The sequence below is a fragment of the Drosophila arizonae genome, chromosome 6, assembly GCF_054131065.1.
Source record: "Drosophila arizonae isolate 15081-1271.41 chromosome 6, UAZ_ARI_1.0, whole genome shotgun sequence".
Classification (NCBI taxonomy): domain Eukaryota; kingdom Metazoa; phylum Arthropoda; class Insecta; order Diptera; family Drosophilidae; genus Drosophila; species Drosophila arizonae.
The window spans coordinates 376,479-401,958 of NC_142926.1; the positions used below are offsets into that span (position 1 = coordinate 376,479).

The 25,480-nt window shown below is 37.8% G+C and overlaps 1 protein-coding gene across 4 annotated transcripts in view; it reads left to right on the plus strand.

Moving 5' to 3' along the window:
- The window catches only part of Sox102F (transcription factor Sox102F), a 65,691-nt gene that overhangs the window by 32,314 nt on the left and 7,897 nt on the right, over positions 1 to 25,480 (plus strand). For 3 of the 4 annotated variants that reach the window (XM_089472868.1, XM_089472869.1, XM_089472870.1), the window contains one exon: positions 15,035 to 15,109. The exons of the other annotated variant lie outside the window; for it this stretch is intronic. In XM_089472868.1, coding sequence (XP_089328994.1) covers positions 15,035 to 15,109 — 75 coding nt within the window. The remainder of the gene's footprint in view (positions 1 to 15,034; positions 15,110 to 25,480) is intronic. 4 annotated transcript variants of the gene reach the window in all.

Below are 25,480 nucleotides of genomic sequence, written 5' to 3' on the forward strand. Positions count from 1 at the left end.
GGAGGCACGGGACGAAGGAATACTGTATCATCGCGACACTGGATGTAAGGAATGCCTTCAACACAGCTAGTTGGGATATGATACTGAATGCGCTGTCACAATATAATATCCCTAAATATCTAAGAGAGATAATAAAGAGCTACTTCAGAGGAAGAACACTGGTATACAACACGAGTGAGGGTCCCCAAACTCATACAGTGTCAGCTGGAGTACCCCAAGGCTCAGTGCTGGGGCCTCTCCTATGGAACATCATGTACGACGGCGTACTGCGCTTGGAACTACCAGCAGGCGCGCACACCATTGGCTTTGCTGATGATGTAGCTGTCGTAGCCATAGGAAAGGAGCTCAAAGATACAGAGGATATGTGCAGCGAAAGTATCAATCGCATACGAAGCTGGTTGACAGGAGCTGGGCTCGAGCTTGCGGCACACAAGACCGAAGTTGTACTAGTCAGCAGTCGCAAAAGAGTGGAAACTGCCAATATAAAGATCGGCAGCGTCACCATTGCGTCAAAGAGGGCGATAAAATATCTTGGTGTCATGATAGACACAAGATTAACTTTCCGCGAGCACTTAGAATATGTGCATAAAAAGGCAGCTGATTCTTGTAGAGCTCTCTCGAGAATCATGCTTAACACGCGGGGACCTAAACAGCAACGACGTCTCCTCCTAATGAGCGTCATTAGGTCTGTCATCCTCTATGCTGCGCCAATATGGGCAAGAGCGATGGCAACGCCGAGCTACAGCCGAGGCATTTGCGCGATCTACAGGCTGAGCGCAATCAGAGTCAGCTGCGCTTTCAGGACTATCTCCGATGACGCGGCGCTCGTCATAGCCGGTATGGTGCCACTGGAGTATTTGGTCGCCGAAGCCGTGGAGCGGAATTCGCACGGGCCTACGCGACCCAACGCTGTCAGGGCGAACAGCATCGCACGATGGCAAAGAAGGTGGAATAGCTCAGCTAAAGGGCGGTGGACGCACAAGCTCATCCCGGAGCTTGAACCATGGGTTAACCGCAAACATGGCGAGGTTAACTTCTACCTTACGCAGATCCTCTCGGGTCATGGATGCTTTCGGAGCTATTTGAAGCGCTTTGGCCACGAGGAATCTGACGAGTGCCCCTGGTGCGAGCGAGGGCATGTGGAAGACGCCAACCACATTCTTTTCGAATGTGGACGGTTCCTGGAGGAGAGGCGTCGTCTGGAAGAGGCAGTGGGCCGCTCCATCAGAGCGGACAACTTAGTCAACGCCATGCTGGAATCGGAGGAAGCTTGGGAACTAACAAGCACCTTCGCGGCCACGGTGATGATGGAGCTCCGCAGAGTCGAGCGATCGAGAAGACGAGCTGTCCCAGGCTAAGGTAGCGCATAGTGCTTGCGAAGCAATGCTTTACGGCTGTCCCGCAAGCACCGCGCGCTATCCTAGCCACCACGCAACTTGCAATTTGTATAATTTTTGTCAATAAATGAATATAAAAAAAAAAAAAAAAAACACCCACACACATACACACACACACACACACACACGCACACAAAGGCATACATACACACACATACTCATACACACACACACACACACACACATACACAAATATTTACATACACAAACACATACACACACAAGCATAAACACGCATGGGCTGCAGTGTGCGCTTACTATGAGAACTTAATTGTTTAATAACTTTTTCTGTGGACATACGATCTTGATGATTATGATTATAACATGAATATGCATGTATTTGCCAAAGCACAAGTCTCTAGTATTTGAAATACGCTTTTACAAAAGTGACGGTGAGGGGGTGGATATAGAGGTGGGGGGTAAATTTTAACAAAAACCGAAATTGCATAAATTACATATAAGCATATATTAAAAATTTGGAGACTAGCAATAAAGGTGCAGAAGATATAATTATACCCTGAACCCATTGAAAATGGGAAATCAGGGTATAATGGTTTTATTGAAATGTATGTAACAGGGAGAAGGAGGCGTGGCAGACCCCACAAAGTATATATATTCTTGATCAGGGTGACGAGCTGAGTTGATTTGGCCCTGTCCGTCTGTCTGTCCGTCTGTCCGTCTTTCCGTATGTATGAACGCGTCGATTTCCGAAGATATAAATGACCGTATATACAGCGCGGACGTCGAGTTTGCTTTTAAAATTCGATAAATCATCCCGTTATGTTTTTATCGAGTAAAAACATTCAAGTTTAAATCAGATGCCACTATAGCTAATTGTGAATGATTTTTCTTTTTTAAATTTCTCAAATATTCAATATAATATGTAGATCATATGCTGAAAGTTTCATTGAATTCCGTTCAGTCAAAAATTAATAAAAAATAATCAAATATTTGGCCAATTAACAAACGCACGTGCAGCAGCTACAACTGCATCGTATGCGTGTGCACACATACATTCAAACTTCTTCTAGAAACATTCGTTGAATCACATCAGCTGTTAGTTTCGTTTAGTTTTGGTAGATGGCGCAGTAGCAGTGAATCTATTTGAGTTTTGCCAGCGCCACCAGCAGGAGTGAGGTGGCCTAGTGTGTTAGCTGCATGACGCTCGATCGAGAAGTTGTGGTTCGAGTCCCGATCGGTGCAACTGATGTTAACTTTTTTAATTGTTTCAAAATATTTTTATATTTTATTAAATGAGTTTGGTATTTTATTTATATTTTTATATACATCGAAATTGAAATTTCAGCCATACTAAATCGATAAAAAATAACGGGATGAGTTATCGATTTTTAATGATAAACTCGATATCTGCGCTGTATATACGGACATTTAAAAAAAAATTGAAGTATCTAGCTCTTATATCTTCTGAAATCGACGCGTTCATACATACGGACAGACGGACGGACAAACAGACGGACAGGGCCAAATCGACTCAGCTCATCACCCTGATCAAGAATATATATACTTTGTGGGGTCTGCCACGCCTCCTTCTGCCTGTTACATACCATTGAAAATCGGTTCAGGGTATAACAAGTAAGAACGTTGCAGTCGGGTACTACCGACTGCGGAATACTCATTCACATCCCATCAGCAATTTATTAGTTAAGTTTCGCTGTAATACTGTAGAAAATGTAGTTTTTCCCGATTTGCTGCGCCCCTACTGGGTATAGACAGCTCATTTTTGATCAGTTCTTGGAACGAGATAACGGTACCCTAATTGCAAAGTTAGAATGCTTACCCTCAAAAAATGTGAAAATTATAGGGTATTTTTCGATATGCCACGCCCCTAAAGAGGTGTAAAAATTATTTTTGGGTCATCGATAGAGGAGGTTACTGGTAACTTAACCATCTGAATTTGAAGCTTCTAGCTATTATACTTTAGGAGATATCAACTTTTGCGGTTTGCCAAGCCCCCTGTGGGCGGACATATATCCGACAATGCTTTTTGGTCTTGTGGTCTCTGGCATCAATAGTGTCCAAAATATAGCAGAATTTAAAAAATCACTACATCTTCAGGTCCGATTCGCCACGCCCCTAATGGGCGTAGACATAAATCTATTATGCTTTCCTACTTATCAACAATCTCAACAGATGCTGTGTCGCGTCTGACAACCTTGAAAATGGGGGTGAAACGCGCTTCAGCGTCACTCTCACCACTTAGATAGATAGTTGTTATACTTGTTCACGAAACAGAAGGGTATATTGTTTTTATGTTATGTCAGTCTGACTGCATGAACGCTTAGCATTTTGCCGATATTAAAATAACATACTTAGTAGTGCTGGGCGCAACATCGATGTAACATCGATACATTGATGTTTCAAATAAAATGAGACACATCGATATTTTTCATTAAAAAAGATCGAAATATTGATGCCACCAAACATCGATGTTTCTCCAGCACTGTTACTTGGGACTCGGAACATATACCTCTTAGAGCCGTGAAATAATATTACGAAGTCTGTTGTGACGGAGTGCTTGTTATACCCTGAACCTATTGAAATTGAAGGCAGAAGGCACAAGGATGCATGGCAGACCCCATAAAGTATATGTATTCTTAATCAGAGTCGATCGAGCTGAGATCATATTTTTTCGATAACTCATCCGATTTCTTTTTTATCGGGAATAATAATTTATTTAAAATGATCTATTTATATCTTGTGTTTACTATTAAACCAAGAGACTTCAGATTTACAGATTTCCATTTGATGAATACAAGATTTTGTAATTTAAAAATATTGGATACCATGCCCCCAATTGCCTTCAATTTGTAAAAAACGTATTTCAGGTATTTGAGAATGTTGTTTTGAAATATATGTATGTACATATATTGCAACGTTATGATCGCGTTATGAAAATTTCATAAAGATAGTTCCACTACAAGAAAAATAAATCAACAAGTAAATTCGCAAAATATTGCTCACAATGCAGCGTATCTTAAGCGCAGTCGCTGCTTGCTTCGCAGTTAACAGTGCGCTTACTTATGTGTACGTGGAGGGTTTAAGGTATATTCTAGTCGAGCAGTCTCGACTAGAGCCTTTTTTTTATTTTTATTTATTTATTTTTATTTTTTATTTTTTGAGTGCGCCAGTTCTAAGAATAGTTGACTGCCCTAATCTGACCCGATCCTATCGGGGCAATCTGCCCCCCTTGAGGCGACAATCGGGTGCTTGCGAGTGTGATTGTGATTGTGAATGGGGAATTGTACGACTGAGTTGAGAGCTACGCGTCTATTAAAAGGCGGCCCTGATTCAGGGCTATACATATATATTGTAGTAGAAAAACATTTCTCACCTCATTAAGAAGAAGCTCTATAACAATCAAATAGTTGCCGCAACTGTATGCAGTGCAGTCTGGAATCATATTTATACTCAGAACGCATTGAAAATGAGAAATCAGGGTATAATGGTTTGGTTAAAAGTATGTATGTAACAGGCAGAAGGAGGCGTGGCAGACCCCAAAAAGTATATATATTCTTGATCAGGGCGACGAGCTGAGTCGATTTGGCCCTGTCCGTCCGTCCGTATGTATGAACGCGTCGATCTCAGAAGATATGAGAGCTAGATTTTTTTCCTAGATACATGCATATCACGCGCATATCGAGTTTTTCTCCCAAAATCGATAACTACTCTCGATAATTTGTTATCGATTAAAAGATTATCGAAAATAAGTTATTTAATTATATCTCATACACCTTCAGTCTCCAAACTTTAAATGTAGACTTATATGTATTTTATATAATTTCAATTTCTGTAGTAATTTAACCCCCAGCCCTATATCGAACTCCTCACCCTCACCTTTGTGAAAATACTAGAGACTTATGCTTAGTACATGCACGCATTACAATGCTATGATCATGATCTACAATTTTCATGGAGATAGTCCATCGACAAGAATAGCTATTAAACAATTAAGTTTCCATAGTAAGCCCACACTGCAGTCCATGCGTGAATGCCTACGTGTGTCTGTGTGTGTATTTTTTGTGTAAGCAGAAAGACGCGAATATCTATTGAAATATAAATTCTTAGAAGGGTTCAGGGGATCTCGTAGTCGAGCAGTCTCGACTAGAGCTTTCTTACTTGTTTTTATTTCTCCCACTAGGATGAAAAATAGCGTCAGTATGGGCCAGTGCACCAGCGCCAGTGAATAACAGATTTACAGGGCCGTGTACTGGGACATGTTAATAATAATGATATGTTGACTGCATAGAGTCTAAGACTTATAAAATAGCTCAGAATTGAAAAGGTTTGCCATTTTATGCTGCTTCCCATGTATTTTGTATTCTCTTTATTTGAATTTAAAAGCATTTTGACAGTTTCTAATTCAATAATAAATATTAATAATAAATACATATCTTAAGTATATATTATCTCCTCTCATATCCAATCCCCAATCTAAACCCACACCCTCCGCCATCTTCCTATTCATATTTTTTCTGAAAGAGAAAATGCTCTTCTCTTCGTTGCACAATTAAATAAAATTCGATCATAGTCAATATCTACTTCAATATCTTCTGTTATTGCATGTGTATGTTTATCACTCACGGGATATACACCGGGATCTATGCCGACCGGAATCCCAACAAGAAACAAATAAGAAGTCTCTATTCGAGATTGCTCCACGAGGAGATACCTTGAACCCTCCAAGCAGATAATTTAATCATTCTGCACTTCTTTTATGCACACATGCATACACACGCATCCACACGCACGCATTAGCACGCGCTCTGCTAACTACGCAGTATGCAACGATTGTGCTTCGGCTGTACTGCGGTGTGAGAATTTATTAGTTGAATAATTTCTTTTGTAGAGGGACTATCATTACAAAACTTTCAGAAGGTGATTTTTAATTGTGGGCGAAGGGGGCGTGGTATTGAAAATCTGTAAATTTCAAAATCGTTGTATTCAAATGTATATACAAAGTAAATCTGAAGTCTCCAGGTTTGAAAGTGTTCAAATTAGGCTGAAAAAACAAAATCAAATTTTCGATTATTCTCGATAAAAAAGTTATCGGATGTTAGGGTTACATACTTTTCACAAAGCCAATATACCCTGATTTCCCATTTTCAGTGGGTTCAGGGTATAACAGCGAATGACCGACCCGCTTGCTACCGGATTTCTCCTGTTGTAGTGCATATAAAATATGTACCAGTCGGCCAATTTAGATGAGAGATGTTCCGGAGCATAGTACTTTCATTCGAGACGAAAGCTGCGTTGCTACCCACAGTCAGAGTCCATTAATACGCGGCCATAGAGCCAAATGAACAGACCATAAATTGCCAGCAATATATATGTACATAAACTACTACACATAGAAGACGAATTCATTTTGGACCTTATGTTTCTATTTATCTACCATCGTATGAACTGTGGAATACAGAATATATTACATTCAAAATTTGGTCGTTTTGGCAAACATATAAAGCAAACTAATTTGTTACCTGCTAGGTTTATAGCTTGATCAACTGATAAATAGGTTTTCCTAATAATGCTGTCATATAAGAGAAGTCTCAGTGTCGCTAATTATGCCCCCAATTGCCTCGGAGAGACAGATAACTGATCAGCTTTGAGTTGTATTTTAGGCTATATTGGCTTGGGTCAATAGTAACAATAAAATATATTTCAAAATATATATATTTATAACTTATTTATAATTAATATAAATGATGAACTTTTTGATCAATTCCAAAAATCTAATCTTTTCGAGAGGTCAAATCACAAAGTTTCAATTACATAATGAGATTTAGACAACATTTACATGGTTTCTCCCTCTTCGCAGGTTATGTACTCCATGTACAACGCCGACACACCATTCATTTCTATTTCAATTTATGTTTTTGCTTCTGTTTCTGTTTTCATTCATAAATTTTGAATTCAAAAATAGAATGATGCAGCTCTCGCAGCCTGAGTGTGCAGGTTACGATCTGTATACAGATCCCGATTTAGTTGCCTACATCGTCATCTCCCTCTTCCTCTTCCGCTCCTCGCCCCCTTTCACGATAATTTTCGCAGCACCGCAGTCGAGGCAGGCCAAGGTTAGCGCAATTTGATTAATATTAGAATTTCGCTTGTAAGTATTTGTATGCACTTCCGCTGTGATTTCCGGTGATATACATATATATATATATATATGTTAGCTCAAAATGAGACTGATGGGTTGATAGAGGGAGTGTGTACTGGAAAGCGGAACGCCCAAGACTGAACTAAGCTTTAACTGTTACAATGCGCATTTTTAATATGAAAGCGTGCCAGCTCTCTAATGGATTTGGATGGGATGGGCCAGATGGAGTAGCAACACGTTCCCAACGTGCGTCCGTCCCCCACCTACAAAACTGCAATTATAAGCCCTGGATAATAACACGATTGCCAAGAAGATATACATACTTTATTAACATATATGTATATAACAGAATAATAATAATAATAATAGCCTCGCCGAGAAAAAGTTTTGATGACTTGGATTCGCAAGGATTAGGACGTACGTCTGTCGAGGCAAGTGGGCAGTGTTAACGGCAATAGCCGGTTAATTAGCAATCGACGTCACTCCCCAAACTACGCTCATTCCATTTCAGTCTATCCACCCAAAGCCACTTCCTGAGCAGTCTGCAGCACAGGCAACGCTTTAATTGCCCGTAATTTTGAGGGGCTGTCAATGGGTGTCGATGGGGTCACAGCTCGTGGGCCTTCGGTGGCGATGTTCATTGCGTAGTTAATGACTCCTAAAATGGCAAATAAATCGGTGGTAAATAGCATGTACATCATCAAGCAAACCACAATCCTGTCGCAACCATATTCACTCTGCCCTCAGTCAGACCGAACTAAACCCTAAATAACAGTACAGTTAACTGGCATGAAATTCTTATAACGATATTGCTCGATATTTCTCATTCGATTATTCCAATTGTTAGCAAGAACAAGTCAGACGACGATATCAACCAGTGAAATTTAGCGTTTTGTCGACAGTTGCTGTTTAATATTGACGCAATCTGCAGATATATATGCTTCAATTACAGCTAGCTTGCGACCTGCAGGCGCTTTTGCTACTTTGTTATACATATTAACGGAATCGAATATATTGGTTTTGGTCAATCTCCTACTCTCTGTCCGGCCGCATGAACGCAGTCCATGCCGGCTCTATTTGGATACAATAAATAAATGGTAAAAAAAAAAATAAAGGAAGAGAGAAAGAGAGAGAGAGACAGAGAGTCGAATAGTCATTTGCCCGATTTAGAGGGGATAGGACTGAGTTATTTCTAGAACTTTTGGGTATACTGTCAAAAAATTGTGATTTCTTATAAATTATTTATTTTGGGGCAAATCATAAATGTTATATTTAGACATGAACATTATTTATAGTGACATTATTCTGACAATCTTACGCGCATGGAAATAAAAAATTCAAAATCGACGCAGAAAATAATAATAATAAAAAACAAGTAAGAACGTTGCAGTCGGGCGTTACCGACTGCGGAATACTCATTCACATCCCATCAACAATTTAGTAGTTAAGTTTCGTTCTAATACTGTAGAATATACAGGTTTTTCCGATTTGCCACGCCCCAACTGGGCGTAGACACCTCATTTTTTGTCAGTTTTTAGAAAGAGATAACGTTACCCTAACTGCAAAGTTTGAATGCTTACCCTAAAAAAATGTGAAAATTACAGGGTATTTTTCGATATGCCACGCCCCTAAAGAGGCGTAAAAATTATTTTTGGGGAATCGATAGAGGAGGCTACCAGTAACTCAACTATCCAAATTTGAAGCTTCTAGCTATTATACTTTAGGAGATATCAACTTTTGCGGTTTGCCAAGCCCCCTGTGGGCGGACATATATCCGACAATGCTTTTTGGTCTTGGGTGATCAGTCCGAGTATATATACAAAATTTGAGGTCTCTGCCATCAATAGTGTCCAAAATATAGGAGAATTTAAAAAATCACTATATCTTCAGGTCCGATTTGCCACGCCCCCAACGGGCGTAGACTTATCATTTATCTTCAGACTTTATAGAATCATACCATTAGCTGACGTGCAAAATTTCAGCATTCTAGGTTTACAACTTTAGGAGATACAGTTTTATCCGATTTGCCACGCCCCCAATGGGCGTAGATATATCCGCCATAGCTTGTGATCTTGGGTGGTCAACGCGGACCTACATACCAAGTTTCAGCTTCCTAGCTCTTCAACAAACATGATTTCTGGTATATCGGAAAATGCATTTTCCGATTTGCCACGCCCCTAGTGGGCGGATCGGGAAAATTTTAACACTTTATAAATCGGAGATATACACGAGTATGTGTTCCAAATTTCAAGTCTCTAGCTTCAATAGCGCCGAAATAGATTGCGTTCATACGGACAGACGGACGGACGGACAGACGGACAGACGGACGGACAGCAAGACGGACATTGCACAAAACCAATATACTGATTCACTTTCGTGAATGAGTATAAAAAAAAAAAAAAACAAACAAACAATAATAGAAACAGAACATACAGAAAAGTCGCTGTCACACTTTTCCCGCTTAATTTTATTTATTTTTTTTTAATTCATAGATTATATTGGGGTATCGGGACTTAGTTAGCCGAAAGCAGAAACAATCCCAAGCAATTAATTTTGACGAGTTCATCGGCGACGCTGGGAAATTTTTGGTTTTAGCACCTGTTTGGAAATCTGCTTATTTCTAGTTTGTTTTTCCTTCAAGGGTTCTCGAATTGAGCTGGGGCAAAACAAACTTTTCGATATGCTTGCATATGCTACTGGGAATGATTACGTCCCTTGCGCCTTACAATACACAAACAAAATATTGTTCATCGTAATGGATGAAGATTGATGATGATTTCTATTGATGATCGTTATTATCCGTATCATTGTTTAAAAAGCTACGCACTTTGGCACATGGGCTAAGAGTAACATTTGCGTGGGTTGTTCAAAACATCAATAAGGAGAAATTGCCTATGTGCAGTTGTCGATCCATGTGCCAACTGGACAAGGACTACAAAAACAACAATATATGTATAGAGAAGCTGTTGCTGTCATCATTTGGGTCCCCATTGTTTGGCGGAACAAAGCTGCTGCTGCTTGGCATTGCACGCTACTTTGGCAACAAAAACGCACGACAATGAGCTTCTAATTTGAATGCTATTTTATCCTTTGTTATCGTAGATTTAATCATCTCCTCTTGCACACTGAACTTGTACTGGAGCACTGGGCTGCGCTCGTTTCCCATCATTAGAGTCACTATTGTTTTCATTTATATGAATAGGAAGCTCAAGTTCTTCAACGAGGACTATTTTCCCATTTTTAGGGTGGACAAATTTTGTTATCCCCCAACGATTAATACGTGTTTATCTGTGTATGTGTGCGTGTGTGTGTGTGTGTGTGCGTGTGTGTGTGTGTGTGTGTGTGTGTCCCTGTGCGTGCGTGTGTGCCTATAGGTCTATGTGCCCCATCATCATTTATACAAATCATATTTTCAATTCAAATTTTAATTTCCCCAATTTGTGTTCAAATTTCCTGGCCGCGAATAGGAGGGCTGCCGGTTTCAGCCTAGGTTCAGATGATCGACATGCGTGTTTCGTCAACGTCAGATTCAGTGCGAATGTAAAATAACTTGTAATTGAATTGACGCGGACGCAGGATGCACAATGCAGCAGGTCCTGTTGAAGAAAAGGCAGCAGCATTTATATAAATAAGAGCAAAAACAGGAGTTAAGAAAATATTCAACAAGGAAAGAAAAACAATTACACGTAGCTCTCTGGGCGGTCCGGCCTACTCAGTGGCAACTTACATACATACGTATATACTATGATGCACAATATGTACATCAAGACTTTTGCCTGTAATATTTGCACTTGACATTGTTTGCGCGGCGGGCGGGCTCCGACTCGGCTTATGGAATGGGCATTTATAATTAGAATAAAGCAAATTGTCGAGTGGATCAATGTACATGTCGACCATACTCTTGGCTTCCACCCCATCGTAAGAACTCTCTCCTTCCGTCTCTCTCTCGCCTCCCTGGCTCTAATTCATGTGCTACCTCTCAACGTTCCCTTTACATTGCCTCTTCTAAGCGTAACTCCCTCGGCAGTCACGTGCAGTGTGGTTTAAATAAGTGCCAGCGTGTTTGGACCACAATTAGACTTGGATTTACGCCTCAAATATGCCTAAGATCAGTGGAATATACTATACAAGAGACCGTTTTTCAATTGATACCACGTGATGCCACGCCAGCCCGGAGAACGCTTTAACCAGAAGGAGCAACAAATAAGTAGGTTTTCCTTTTTTACGGTTGTCATGTTCGTAAAGGCTTTTAACCTAAAACAATTTAATTTTTTCATTAAAACAAAAAAATTTTATAAATTTATTGCAATATCATTGTATATTACTATGACGCTGGCATTGTAGTTAGTCTCTCTCTTTGTCTTAGCAGCATTTATGTCGCTGCTATGCAAACAAGTGAGAGTATATACATATATCTAATATATATGTATCTAAAAGCGGATTAGTATACTTAAATGTTTTGTCATTATTTCGCTCTTTTTTTTCGGTACGTCGTAATAACCGGTGAATGAATGAAAATTATGAAAAACAAGTAAGAAAGCCGTAGTCGAGACTGCTCGACTACGAAATCCCCTGAACACGTCGGGCAACTGATATTTTAATAATACTTTGCTTCTTTCGGCTTACACAAGAAAAACATACACACACGTTGACAGACACATTCATATGTATGTATAGGCACGCACGCATAAACATGCAATTTTCGTCGACATAACCGCTTAAACGTTTTAAGTCGAAGTCGCAATAACCGGGTTCGATTGTACTTTATAAATATATACATATATTATACATTGTCACCAATAAAACCAAAAGCGTACCCACCCACTCCACGTTACTCTAAAAAATTTACAAGTAAAGCAGCAGCAATGGCATCAAAAAGCGAGAAGTTTATTATTATAATTGAGTTCAACTCATTTGAATTTCACGCCACTTTGAGCCTCAATAAAAATGAAATTCTGAATATTTAATTTACATTACATTTTTGTTATTTAATTAGAATATATATGTTGTGTTTTGGTTTGTATTTAACTATAATTTAATTCATTAATTTACGAGTAATTAGAAGTACCAGCAGTAGAACCTAATTATTTGTAATTACTTGTAGAGTATTTATAGTTTTTAATACATTTTCCTTCATTGTCGCTCATAACGTGACTCCGCTAAATTTGTGTTATTTGGTTTTTGATAAGAAGTACTGGTCCGAAGACGACCTAGAATGTGAGACTAGGGCGGTTTCTTATCAATTATTGGCATCGCGAAGTCTGAAATGCGACATGTTCGCCACGGCCGAAAATTTGATTGTGACTTCTATTAAAATTCATTGGCACGGCCCGCCAGCTGCGACAGAGAGCTACCTAAGCGAAATTCGATAAGCATATCCACAAGCGAGCAAAAGGCGATAGGAGGACAACAGCAGTGAACATCCAATGCCTAACGCCCTAACAAACCATTTCATATTCGCATCTCCGCTCATGGCTTAAGCAACAGCGACTTTAGTTTTGTTTGACGATTCCCAATTGGCCGTTTCTAATGCCACATCTAATGTCTGTGGCTGTCATCGCGTGTCTCTGTTGCCTAAAGCGCCAAGTAAAATTGTAAATATTATATATTGTATGTATATATATATAATCCCCGAGGAGGACAGCAAATCCGTTGAAAGGTTGCTGAGGCTGCGGCTCTGCCTGTGGCTTTGACTGCGGCTGCAAATTACATCGATGACACGCTGTGTCATCGCTTCATTGACTTACTCGTCTAATGGGTCACGGCGGGTGGTGCTGACTTAGCAGTGATGCCCTAGCACTGCTGTCAACCTAGCCTTTTTGCGGTTAGATCTAGCCGGCCATTAATATACAGGTATCCCTCGTATAACGTGATAGTTACGTTCCAGAAGAATTGCGCGTTATGTAATTCCGCGTTATCTAAAACATAGTTTTCATATAAATTTGGGGGTTATGTTCCATTAGGTTTTTAAAAAAAATTAAATATATACAAAATAACAGATGCACATATATTTTAACTCAATGCAAAAGTTCAGACTTTCTCTTACAATTAAAAACACAAGATATGAATAATAATACATATGCACATATATATTTCAAAATTAAAAAAACAAAATTTAAATAATTATGTGCACATTAAAAAATCAAAGTAAAGTTTTATTCAAAACTTGATTGTTATTCTTTAAACTTCATATGGTAATTAATCTGTTTCACTGTCTTCAAATATCTTTGCACGTTATAATTATGTATTTTCCCCTTCGCGTTATATAAGCCTAAATTTCGCTTTGTACTGAAACCTAATTTTTCTATATCGCGTTATATCGAAACCGCGTTGTAAAAGACAGCGTTATACAAGGTATACCTGTACATACTTGTTCCAAATCTTTGTCAAAAAAAAAAAAAAAAAAAAAAAAAAAAAAAAAAAAAAAAAACCATATTAGCTTTTTTTAACAAACATATCGACCCACGGTGTTTTATTGCATGATCATGTATTAGTGTTTCTTGGATACTTGTTTCAATTTTTAAAACTTTTATTATATTCCAGCTTGCAAATAAGCCAATGACTTTCTTTTATAAACTTTGTTGAAAATAGCATTAAAATCTATTTAGTATTAAACAAAACATTCCTATACGTCAACACATCCAAATAAGTGCATTCCAAAATATTTTAATTGCGATCGAGATACAAGTAAATAACTAGAAAATCTGATTCTTTCGAATTTGATTGGAATATATAATCTTAAAACTGATTTTTAAAGGTCTTTTAACCGACATATACATTCATACATTCCACGTCTCCTTCTGCCTGTTTGATAAATTTTAACGAAACCATCATTCCCTCATTTCCAGTTCAATGGTTTCAGAAAAAGAAGAAGAAAAAAAAACAGTTCTTAATATTAGTCTTTAGCTTTTTTACGATTTTCAAACATCACTGAAACGAAATGTCGCTGGGTTTTCGACTGTGCTGTGCTAGGCTGGTTGGGAATGTTGAGGAGAGGGTCGCCCGGGCTCATTCGGTGTCACAAAGTTTTTCCTACTCAAAGCAAATATTCATCAATTTTCTGGAACAATGTTCCATTGTTACTTTGTAACTTTTCCATTGCCATACCTCGTAACTGTACCCTGTGGATTTCGCTCTTGCCTTTACTTTAAGCTTCGCCTTTTTATGTTTTTTATTATTAAAAATTCAATTATAATCAATACGACCATTAAATTAAAAAAAAATAAATAAATAAATAAAAAAAAAAAAACATATGTCAGTGACAAAAAAAAGCCGTTTGTATTGAATTTAAATTTACCTTAAAGAAATTGATTGGTTTATATATTTCCGTTCAACGGAAACGAAATGTGCTCTCTCATCTATTTGAAAAATTATATGGGAATTCGTTGTCACTCTTCAAATAATAATACATTTTATAGTACGTTATCATTGAAATATATGTATATACAATGATCTGAAATTCAAAATGCATTAGATTTAATGACTGATAGGACAAAATTCATTGTTTTGATTATTACAGGGCATTGTCCTCACTGACGGCCCAGCTGCTCATGCCTGCTTAACCATATATAACGAGGATAACAACAATAAAAAAGTAAATTGCAGCGAGTATGGCTCGACACTTAGGTCCTAAAAAAAAGACACACAGCACAACTCCTTCGTCGCTTTGCTATTTTTGCAACCCTCGCCTCGCATGATTCACTGCTCGAGGAATTCCAAACGACGAAACTGGAATGGGAACTTTCATATTACTGTGACGACTTTTGGTTAAAATGTTCTTCCATTGAATAGTATATTTAAATGCTCATATATTATGTACTGAATGCAAAGGTCTCTTTTCTTCCCAAACATACTAAGCCAAATATTTCCTACGCATTACTCTATAATATTAAAATTGGAAAATAGAAATCAAAAGGGCAGACTGTTAGAAATTATAACTTATTTTTTTTTTCTGAAGAACTGTCTATTTTGAGAGACAGTCGTAATGAGTATTCAAATAGTCTAGCAATCCCTACAAAAACAGTCCATCTGCTTGTTTATTCGTGTAAGCAATTTCACTTGCATGTACTTTGAGAATGTGTTCGCAAGGTTTGTCTTCGTCTATTGTGCAAATGGGCTAGCAGAATAAAAAAGCCAGCGATGTGGAGTGCTACCTTCATCCCTGTGGCCATGGTGGCGGTCGTCGTCAATGAATATGAAATGATATATTCCAGTGCCATCAGCTTCAACAGTAACGCATTCGCATTCGCATGCGCATCCGCATCTACGGATTTACTACCGTTCTTTATCAATTTTCCCCGATTGCAACAAAAAAAAGGCGCGCCCCAACAAAGTCAGACGCTCTTTCTCTCTTCAAAGGCTGCCTCTTTTTCCATGTTAAAGCACATCCCTAGCAGAGGGCGACAGCTCTCCCTGAATGTCTGAATGTCCACTTCAAATCTTGTTATTGTGTTGAATTTCTTCCTGTTAATGAGGTACCTGCTCTGTGGTAATTTTATATTCCCTATTAAAAATTATTATGAGCTCGTTAGATGTTTTACACAGCCTGCAACTCATTGTAGGATATACATAGTATATATGGATGGAATAGTATATATAGAATAGTATATCATGGCAATCTCCAAGCCCAAGATTTTGACATTGATATTTATCTTAAAACTAGTAGACTAAACAAAACGAGCTGAACGGCTAATCACAAGGTCTATATAAATTCACGAATCGAAAAATATAAGGGTTTCTGATAATTTTTATATTCTAAGTCAGTTGTTGATCAGCCAATGCCTTGAACACTTTTACTTTCGCGTAGAATGGCTTTAACTTTATAGGCCTTAATTTTTAATTTTTAGCCCGCATCATCATATACACCAATTTCATTAAATATATCACGAATCTGATGGCCATAAATGATACGCAGCATTGTTAGCTTTTGCCTAGGTTTTTGGAGCTGATTCAGGCAGATTATATGTTTCCTTAAGTTTTAAACTCTAAATCATGCTCAGTTTTCGATTTTGTAATTAATACACCAAATTTATTTCATTTCTCCGATTGTTTCCGACATGACAGCAGGTGTGAGCAGCACCTTTGTTGATGCAACTTCACCGTGTACTACATTTGAATATGTAGATAGAATGGCATAAATAAACATTTAAATGAACATTGAGTTCATTAAAATATTATATTGTATATAGCCTAAATCCATTTCAAATGGAATGCACATGCCTACGCACTTATAAAAACCAATGGGCTAACTATCTTAAAAAACTTTTAAATCATGATAATATCATTGAAATGTTTGTATCTGACGCAAGGCCCTAGTATATGACAGACTTGTTTACACATTTGGAATAAAGGGAGTGGGATTTTGAGGTTGGATGAATTAAAAAAAAAAATCGAAATTCTACAAAAAAAATTTGAAATTGTTGCTCTAAATATGAAGGAGAAATAATTTTATAAATAATGTTTTATAAGGTTTTAAGATTGATAACAAAAGAAGTAAGACGGCTCTAATCGATACTGCTCGACTAGGAAATACCCTGAACCCTGCCAGCTGATATTCTAATCATTCTGTACTCCTATTATACACACATTCAAAAACACACACGCAGGGAGCGACTGCGCTTGGGCTGCATGTGAACAATCTTATCAGAATTTGTTTGTTAAATAATTTAGTGGGACTATCCTCTAGAAACTTTCAGAACGTGATCATAATGTGCAAATAATGTGCAATTTTAAAGCACAAGTCTCTAGTACTTGAAATATGATTTGTACAAATTGGGGGACGAAGGGAGTGTGGTATCCAGAATCCGTAAATTAATATATATGTGTATTCATTAAATGTATATACGCAGTAAATCTGAAGTCTCTACAACTAATAGTATTCAAATTAGGCTGAAATAAAGAAATTGTATTATCAATTATTCCCAATAAAAAAGAAATCGGATGAGTTTAGAAAAAATTATTCCCAATAAAAAAGAAATCGGATGAGTTATAGAAAAAATATGATAAACTTTAAGTCTTGTCATTTGGGAAATCTCAACTAGCACCGGCCCTATAATACTCGAAAACCCAGCAGTTAAAAGGCAACGACATCATTTCAACGCTAAAGCGGTATCTAGCAAAACCAAACTTAAGTAGTGGTTAATGATTTTCTAGCCTTGAAGGGATACAGAAAATAGTTTTTCGAATTAACCCGCTATCTATGTGTATACATATATCAGCTATATATTTTCATCTCGAATTAAAAGTTTCTACTCGGTAGCACTCAATAACAGGTTTCTGAGATATTGCCCTTCACCTTGTTGACGTATATAGATAGCTGCTATATTTAAGGGGACATAAATGTAACTCCAAAACCTACAGTCCATTAAGAAACTAAATATGAGCGTTCCTGTTTAAAGATGCATTGATTTATTCGACTTTACATACATACATGTATGCCTGCTAGGAGAAAACACCTAGCGGGCATATCGAAAAACGAAAGTTTTTTCTCAGTTGATTTACTGTTCCATAACAATTACTATCAATTATTCATCTTAAATTCAATTGAGCATGTGAAATTGAGTCCATTCTATTTTTAATTCCCTCATACCCTTTTCCAGTTTCCATTTTAAATGGATTCAGGGTATACAAAACTTATGACAAGTCGAAGCGTTTGCTCATTTTTTTCGAATTGTATATCAAGATATTGAAATAAAGAAAGGCTCTAAACTAATGAGTCAAGAGTCCGACGTTCAATTTTATCTGAAATACATTATGAATGGCATTAGCCCCATTTACCACTAGTAGGATTATGTCTTTAAAGTTGTGAACTCAGGGTCATAGATCCTCAAACAAAATTACGGAGTATACATATATATTTATTTATATATTTATATATTTGAGTGAATATATTGTATATACATATGTACATTTATCGTACTAATAGTTTCCGGGGTCTGGTTATAGAAGAGACGGTAATGGCAGATATTTCAATGCCGCGTCGAAATGTAAACGAAGAGAAATAAATAAGCAAAGACTACACACGCACCCAAATACGAGCAAACAACAACATCAACAGCTAACAAAATAAAATAACGGAATAAAACAATCACGAAATTGTCCTTTGATCTTTTTACCCCCACCCAGCCGATTTACAGGACAAACACAATCCCAACCATATCGTCGTAATTTTCGTATATAGTTGTTTTTGTTTTTGTCGCTGCTTTTCAGACCATAACCGAAATTAACAAGTTAAACAAATAAAACGAAAATGAAAAGGAAGTAAAATCACATCAAACTCATCTCTCTGTAATTTGTGATTCGTTTGCCAAGATAAACACTGCGCGTATAATCAATATACTAAACAAGGGCCAATCATTATTTGGTTGGAAAAGGGGAGGGCGGCAACAAAACACAACACAAATTTCCGCCCTTAAAACGTAGCTCATAAAGTGTTATCTTTCCAGCCACATGTTCCTAATTAAACGTTATACATTTATTTATTCTTTTATTTTATGGACTAATGCAAATTAAATTTTTAGAGAAGAATATGTTTTTATACCCTGAACCCATTTTCAATGAGAAATCAGGGTATAATGGTTTTGCGAAAATGTATGTAACGGACAGAAAGAGGCGTGGTAGACCCCAAAAAAGTATATATATTCGCGATCAGCGCGACTAGCTGAGTCGATATAGCCCTGTCCGTCTGTCCGTCCGTCCGTTCGTATGAGTGCGTCGATCTCAGAAGTTATAAGAGCTAGAGAGCTGGCATGCATACTCGTGTGTACCATACGCAGTACGAGTTTGCTTTATTTTTTCGATAAATCGTCCGATAACTTTTTTATCGAGAATAATCGAAACCTGGAGTCTTCAAATTTGCGTTGTATATAAATCGATGGAAAGATTTTGTAATATACAGATTTTGGATACCACGCCCCCTTCTCCACCAATTTGTAAAAAAACACATTTCAAATACTAGAGACTTGTGCATTATCGATACGGTTTTTATCGAAAGTAAAATATCGAGAGTAGGTATCGATATTTAGAGAAAAACTCGATATTCGCGTGATATACACAGACCGAGGAAAAAAGTGTCTAGCTCTTATATCTTCTGAGATCGACGCGTTCATACATATGGACGGGCGGAATGGGCAATGTGATATCAGTACGGATCTACCTGTGAGAGTCATTCGCAGGATTCCTCTATTGCGAATGTAAAAAATCGGATGAGGATTCATTTTGCTGCAACTCACAAGGCCTGGTTTGGCTTAGAGGAAGAGCGTAAATGGAAGAACATTCTCTGGAGTGATGAAACGAAAAAAAAATTTTTTGTTGGGGAATGACTCAAATATTAATGTTCGAAGACCTAAAGGCAATGAATTGGATCCTAGATATACAAAGAAGACGGTTAAGAACAGAGGAGACGGAATAATGGTTTGGGGCTGCCTTTTCATGGCAAGGTGTTGAAATGCACCATCGAATTTAACGGCATAATGAACAGAAAAAAAGCAAATATTGAGTAGTGCTATGCTACCATATGCCGATGACAACATACCTCTAAAATGGAAATTCCAACAGGATAAAGATTATAAATAGGGCTCCCCAGTAGTTAAGGATTGGTTTCATGCAAATAGAATTGGCGTTATTGAGTGTCCAAGTCAGTCTGCAGATCTGAATCCAATGGGGAACCTTTGTGGACGCCTGAAAAGGGAAATTTCCAAGACTAGCTGCTCCATTGAGACCCAATTATTGGAAAATACTCAAAAAGAATGGAGCACCATTTCTGTAGAAATGTGTAGAGAGTTAATGTCCTCTATGCTTCGAAGGATTAGCAAAATCTTTTCGAATAAAAGCGGACATACAGGATGTTTTTCCACATTCATCTAAATATATTCTAAAAATTTCATATTTCCGAAATTTTTATGTTTTTTTTTTTATACCCTGAACCCATTTTCAATGGGAAATCAGGGTATAATGGTTTTGTTGAAATGTATGTAACAGGCAGAAGGAGGCGTGGCAGACCCCACAAAGTATATATATTCTTGATCAGGGCGACGAGCTGAGTTGATTTGGCCCTGTCCGTCTGTCTGTCCGTCTGTCTGTCCTTCTGCCCGTCTGTCCGTATGTATAAACGCGTCGATCTCAGAAGATATAAGAGCTAGAGACTTGAAATTTTTTTCCTAGTTCCGTGTATATCACGCGCATATAACGTTTTTCTTTATATATCGATAACTACTCCCGATATTTTATTATCGATTAAAAACCTTATCGAAAGCTAGTTATTTAAATTTATCTCCTACACTTTTGGAGCTAGAGCCTCCAAATTTTAAATGTAGACTTATATGTATTTTATATAGTTTCGGTTTTTTTTCAAAATTTACCCCCCCACCCTTATATCCACCCCTCACCCTTACCTTTGTAAAAGGCGTATTTCAAGTACTAGAGACATGTGCTTTGGAATGTACATACATTTTCACCATATGATTACGCCCTGAAAGTTTCATTAAGATACGTCTAGAAATTAAATTATTCAACAAATAAATTCTTATAATGTTGCCCACACTACAGCGCAGCCCAAGCGCAGTCGCTGCTTACTGCGCAGTTAGCAGAGAGCGTTCTAATACATGCGTGTGTATGTATGTGGGTCGAAAAAAAGTGTAGACTGATAAGAATATCAGATTAGAAGGTTCAGGGTATCTCCTAGTCGAGCAGTCTCGGCTAGAGTCTCCAAATTTGTTATGTATACTTTCGGTTTTTGTCAAAATTTACCCCCACCCCTAATTCACCCCCTCACCCACACATTTCTAAAAGGCGTATTTCAAATACTAGAGAATTGTGCTTTGGCAAATACATACATATCCATGATATAATCACAATCTGCAAGTTTTATGAAGAAACTACATCCACAAGAAAAGTAATTGAACAATTAAGTTCCCTTAGTAAGCCACCACTGCAGCCAATGCGTATTTATGTGTGTGTGTGTATCTCTGTGTGTGTGTGTGTGTGTGTATGTATGATGTGTGTGTATATGCCTGTGTGTGTGCGTGTGTGTGTCGCGAAAAATTATTGAAAAAGCTATTGCTCGAAGGGTTCAGGGGATCTCGTAGTCGGGCACTCTCGACTAGAGCTTTCTTACTTGTTTTTTTTTTATACCCTGAACCCATTTTCAATGGGAAATCAGGGTATAATGGTTTTGTTGAAATGTATGTAACAGGCAGAAGGAGGCGTGGCAGACCCCACAAAGTATATATATTCTTGATCAGGGTGACGAGCTGAGTTGATTTGGCCCTGTCCGTCTGTCTGTCCGTCTGTCCGTATGTATGAACGCGTCGATTTCAGAAGATATAAGAGCTAGAGACTTCAAATTTTTTTTAAAATGTCCGTAATTACAGCGCGCATATCAAGTTTATCATTAAAAATCGATAACTCATCCCGATCTTTTTTTATCGATAAAAAACCTTATCGAAAACCAGTTATAAAATTATATCTTCTACACCTTTATTGCTAGAGTCTCCAAATTTTTAATGTATGCTTATATGTAATTTATACAATTTCGGTTTTTGTTAAAATTTACCTCCCACCCTTAAATTCACCCCCTCACCCTCACTTTTGTAAAAAGCGTATTTCAAATACTAGAGACTTGTGCTTTGGCAATTACATGCATATCCATGTTATAATCATAATCATCATGAAGATCGTACGTCCATTAAAAAAGTTATTAAACAATTAAGTTCTCATAGTAAGCGCACACTGCAGCCCATGCGTGTTTATGCGTGGGTGCTTGTGTGTGTATGTGTTTGTGTATGTGTGTGTATGTGTGTGTATATGTGTGTGGTTATGTGTATGTGTGTGTGTATGCGTTTGTGTATGTATGCGTGTGTGTGTGTGTATGTGTGTCTGTATGCGTGTGTGTGTATGTATGCCTTTGTGTGCGTACGTGCCTGTGTGTGTGTGTGTGCGTGTTTCTTGTGTAAGCTGAAAGACGCGAAAAATTATTGAAATATCTATTGCTCCACGGGTTCAGGGGATCTCGTAGTCGAGCAGTCTCGACTAGAGCTTTCTTACTTGTTTTTTTTTTGGTATTTATCTAAGATATGTCTATTTTTAAATACAAGTTAAATTTTTAAGTTACATGAAAAAATTTAGACGTCATTACCATTTAAAAATAAAAATAAATTCACACCTATTAATTTGACCATGAGTGTACGGACGGACGGACGGACAGGGCCAAATCGACTCAGCTCGTCGTCTTGATCAAGAATATATATACTTTTTGGGGTCTGCTACGCCTTTTAGCAAAACCATTATACATACCCTCATTTTCCATTTTCAATGGACGACGATGCTTAGTGATTTTAATCGCCTATATTTTTGACACACCTCAGATAGCTAGAATTAGTGCACTGAAGGGGGACTTTTATTCGGTTTGCAACATTTTAACAAATTATTATGTATGCCAATACGTTTACGAGAGCAGGGAATTAATATGCAATACTAATCGATCTGGCCGCTTACGATCTACGGAATATAGTGTCTACCGTAAGAGCATAACTAGAATAATTCTGCAAGATTCGGATTTGAGTATTTGTATTGTCTATGATATTAAAAATGTATGTAACTTATGTGTGTGTGTGTTATAAGCCTAATACTAACAAACCTGCAAGTGCTCAAAAATTTGTATCATTTGTACGTATACGCACACATCCATATATATATAGACATATATATATATATATATATATATATATATATATATATATATATATATATATATGTCTATATATATATGGATGTGTGCGTATACGTACAAATTATATATATATAAGACTGCATGTGAAGAGAAATTTGTATGGCTGTCCCTCGTTCGCTCTCAGCCAACCGAAACGCAATGTGGACACAATGTAAAATAGTTGACAAAACAATTGGCTGAGACAAGCCAGGCATTACCCACCGCTATTGGCATATCTAGGGTTGCCTCGGCCTCTCCACGGCAATGGGAGGAGCTTCCAGATTCAGTTTCAGCTTCGTATTGTATGAAACAATGCCCTTTGTACCGTTGCTGTTCTCGCATTCGGGTTGCTTCGCAGTCAAATTCTATTGATTTTGAGCTGGGTGGGACGGAACAAAGTCAATGTTTTTCTTCACGATTTCGTTATTATTTTTTTTTGTTCTATTCTCTCGCGCATACAAAGCCTATTTCTACATACGTATGTATATACATCCCACTTAAACATGTAAATGAACGTTTGTTTGTATGTGGAAAACCTAGAATATCAAAGAAAAGAGCGAATGCTCGTAATTCGTGCAACAATGTATGCGCAATGAAATCGCGTACCAAACTCAAAATAAACGCCCCATGCGCACCTTTTTAGCTTTCTATCTCTTTCTTTCTTTCTCTCTCTCTCTCTCTCTATATATATATATATATATATATATATGTATATATGTATCTCTCTCTCTTTCACTTCTACATAAGTCTATGGAAACATACAAACGCACCTCGGACTCTTGTACCTATTTAGAATCTGTAAGCTAAAATACAACAAGCAAGTAGTCAGTATACTCTTAAAGGCTCTGACGACACATTTAACTTCTCTCTTTCCCTATCTCTCTCTCTCTCTCTATTTCTCTGTCTCCTCTCTTGCGTTAACTCCCACAAGCGGGGACATGCGCAGAAAGCGGATAGCAAGACAATTTAAGTGCTCTATCAGAGCAACAAAAATTTGTGTAGCGTCGGTATCAGTTCGCTGCGATGTGTCGATGGTAACAGTAAATTCTAGCACGAACGCGAATACGAATACCACGGCGAGTGCGAGTGCCGACCGCTAACGGAGCTCGGATGCTGTGGAGAGGAGAAGGTAACATAGAGAGCATTACAGCAGCAAAAGTTAAGGGCACGACGTAAATTGTTTTGGCTCTGTCTTTGATTTAAGTGTTGGCTTGCGCACGAAAAGTTAGGATTTAAACGGAGGCGCGGCTCGACTCACCGCCGCTCGCGTCGGTATGGATATTTTATTGTGCTGGGAAAGACAAAAGCGTCAGCAACAGGAACTGAACCAACTTCACTGTTTCAACCAATCACGTGAGGAGCTCACGCGAGGTACTCCCCGTCACACGAACGCCAAGTCGGGACACAATTGACGATTACAGTTACTTCCAAGTGCGCAAAAACGCACACACACACGTTCGACATATACATATACGTATACAGATCCGGGTGTAGCTGTTTCTCGGCCGACATAGGACCGGTGGGTCATTATTATGTCGTAATTCCATACGTTCGAACGTAGCTAATGTCGAGTCGTGAGCTGAACTGAAAATAATTGTTTTCCAAGTGACAAGTGCGTTGACAATAAATACGAATTTTATCTGAAGACACTCAATCATGTAAAAAATGCTTTTAAAAGTCCTTCGCTACCGTTAGAGCCTTGAAAAAAAAATCTACTTGAAACTAAAAGTTTTTACATAAATAAATAAAAAATTTATGTATGAATTATATAAATATATTAGCTCCTGGAATATATGTCAAATATATTCCTAAGCGTGTAAGTTCATCTGGGAATACCCGCAGATATATGAACATCCGCAATTCATGCATTCACGTTTAGTCAAAAATAATTAAAACTATTTAAAACATACATATTTTGCTAGTTCACTAAAGTAATAAAAATAATCAAATTTGAATTTGTATTTCTTCCGATTGAATATTGATAATTATTGAATATTAAATATAGAAATTTCCGTATCTAGCGGCATACCAGACCACGCTCCAAAACGACGTGATATTATCGACAAAATTAAATGGGGTGATTTATCGAAAAGTTATCAGACTTTGGCTTACAGGAGTATGTATTAAAACTTGATGGGATCTGCCACGCCCCCTTCTGCCTGATTTCCCATTTTTAATGGCTTCAGGGCTCTTTCTCTCTCTCTTTCTAGACGAGAGTGTTAAATTTTGTGAACGATTTTTATCAATAATCATAAAATG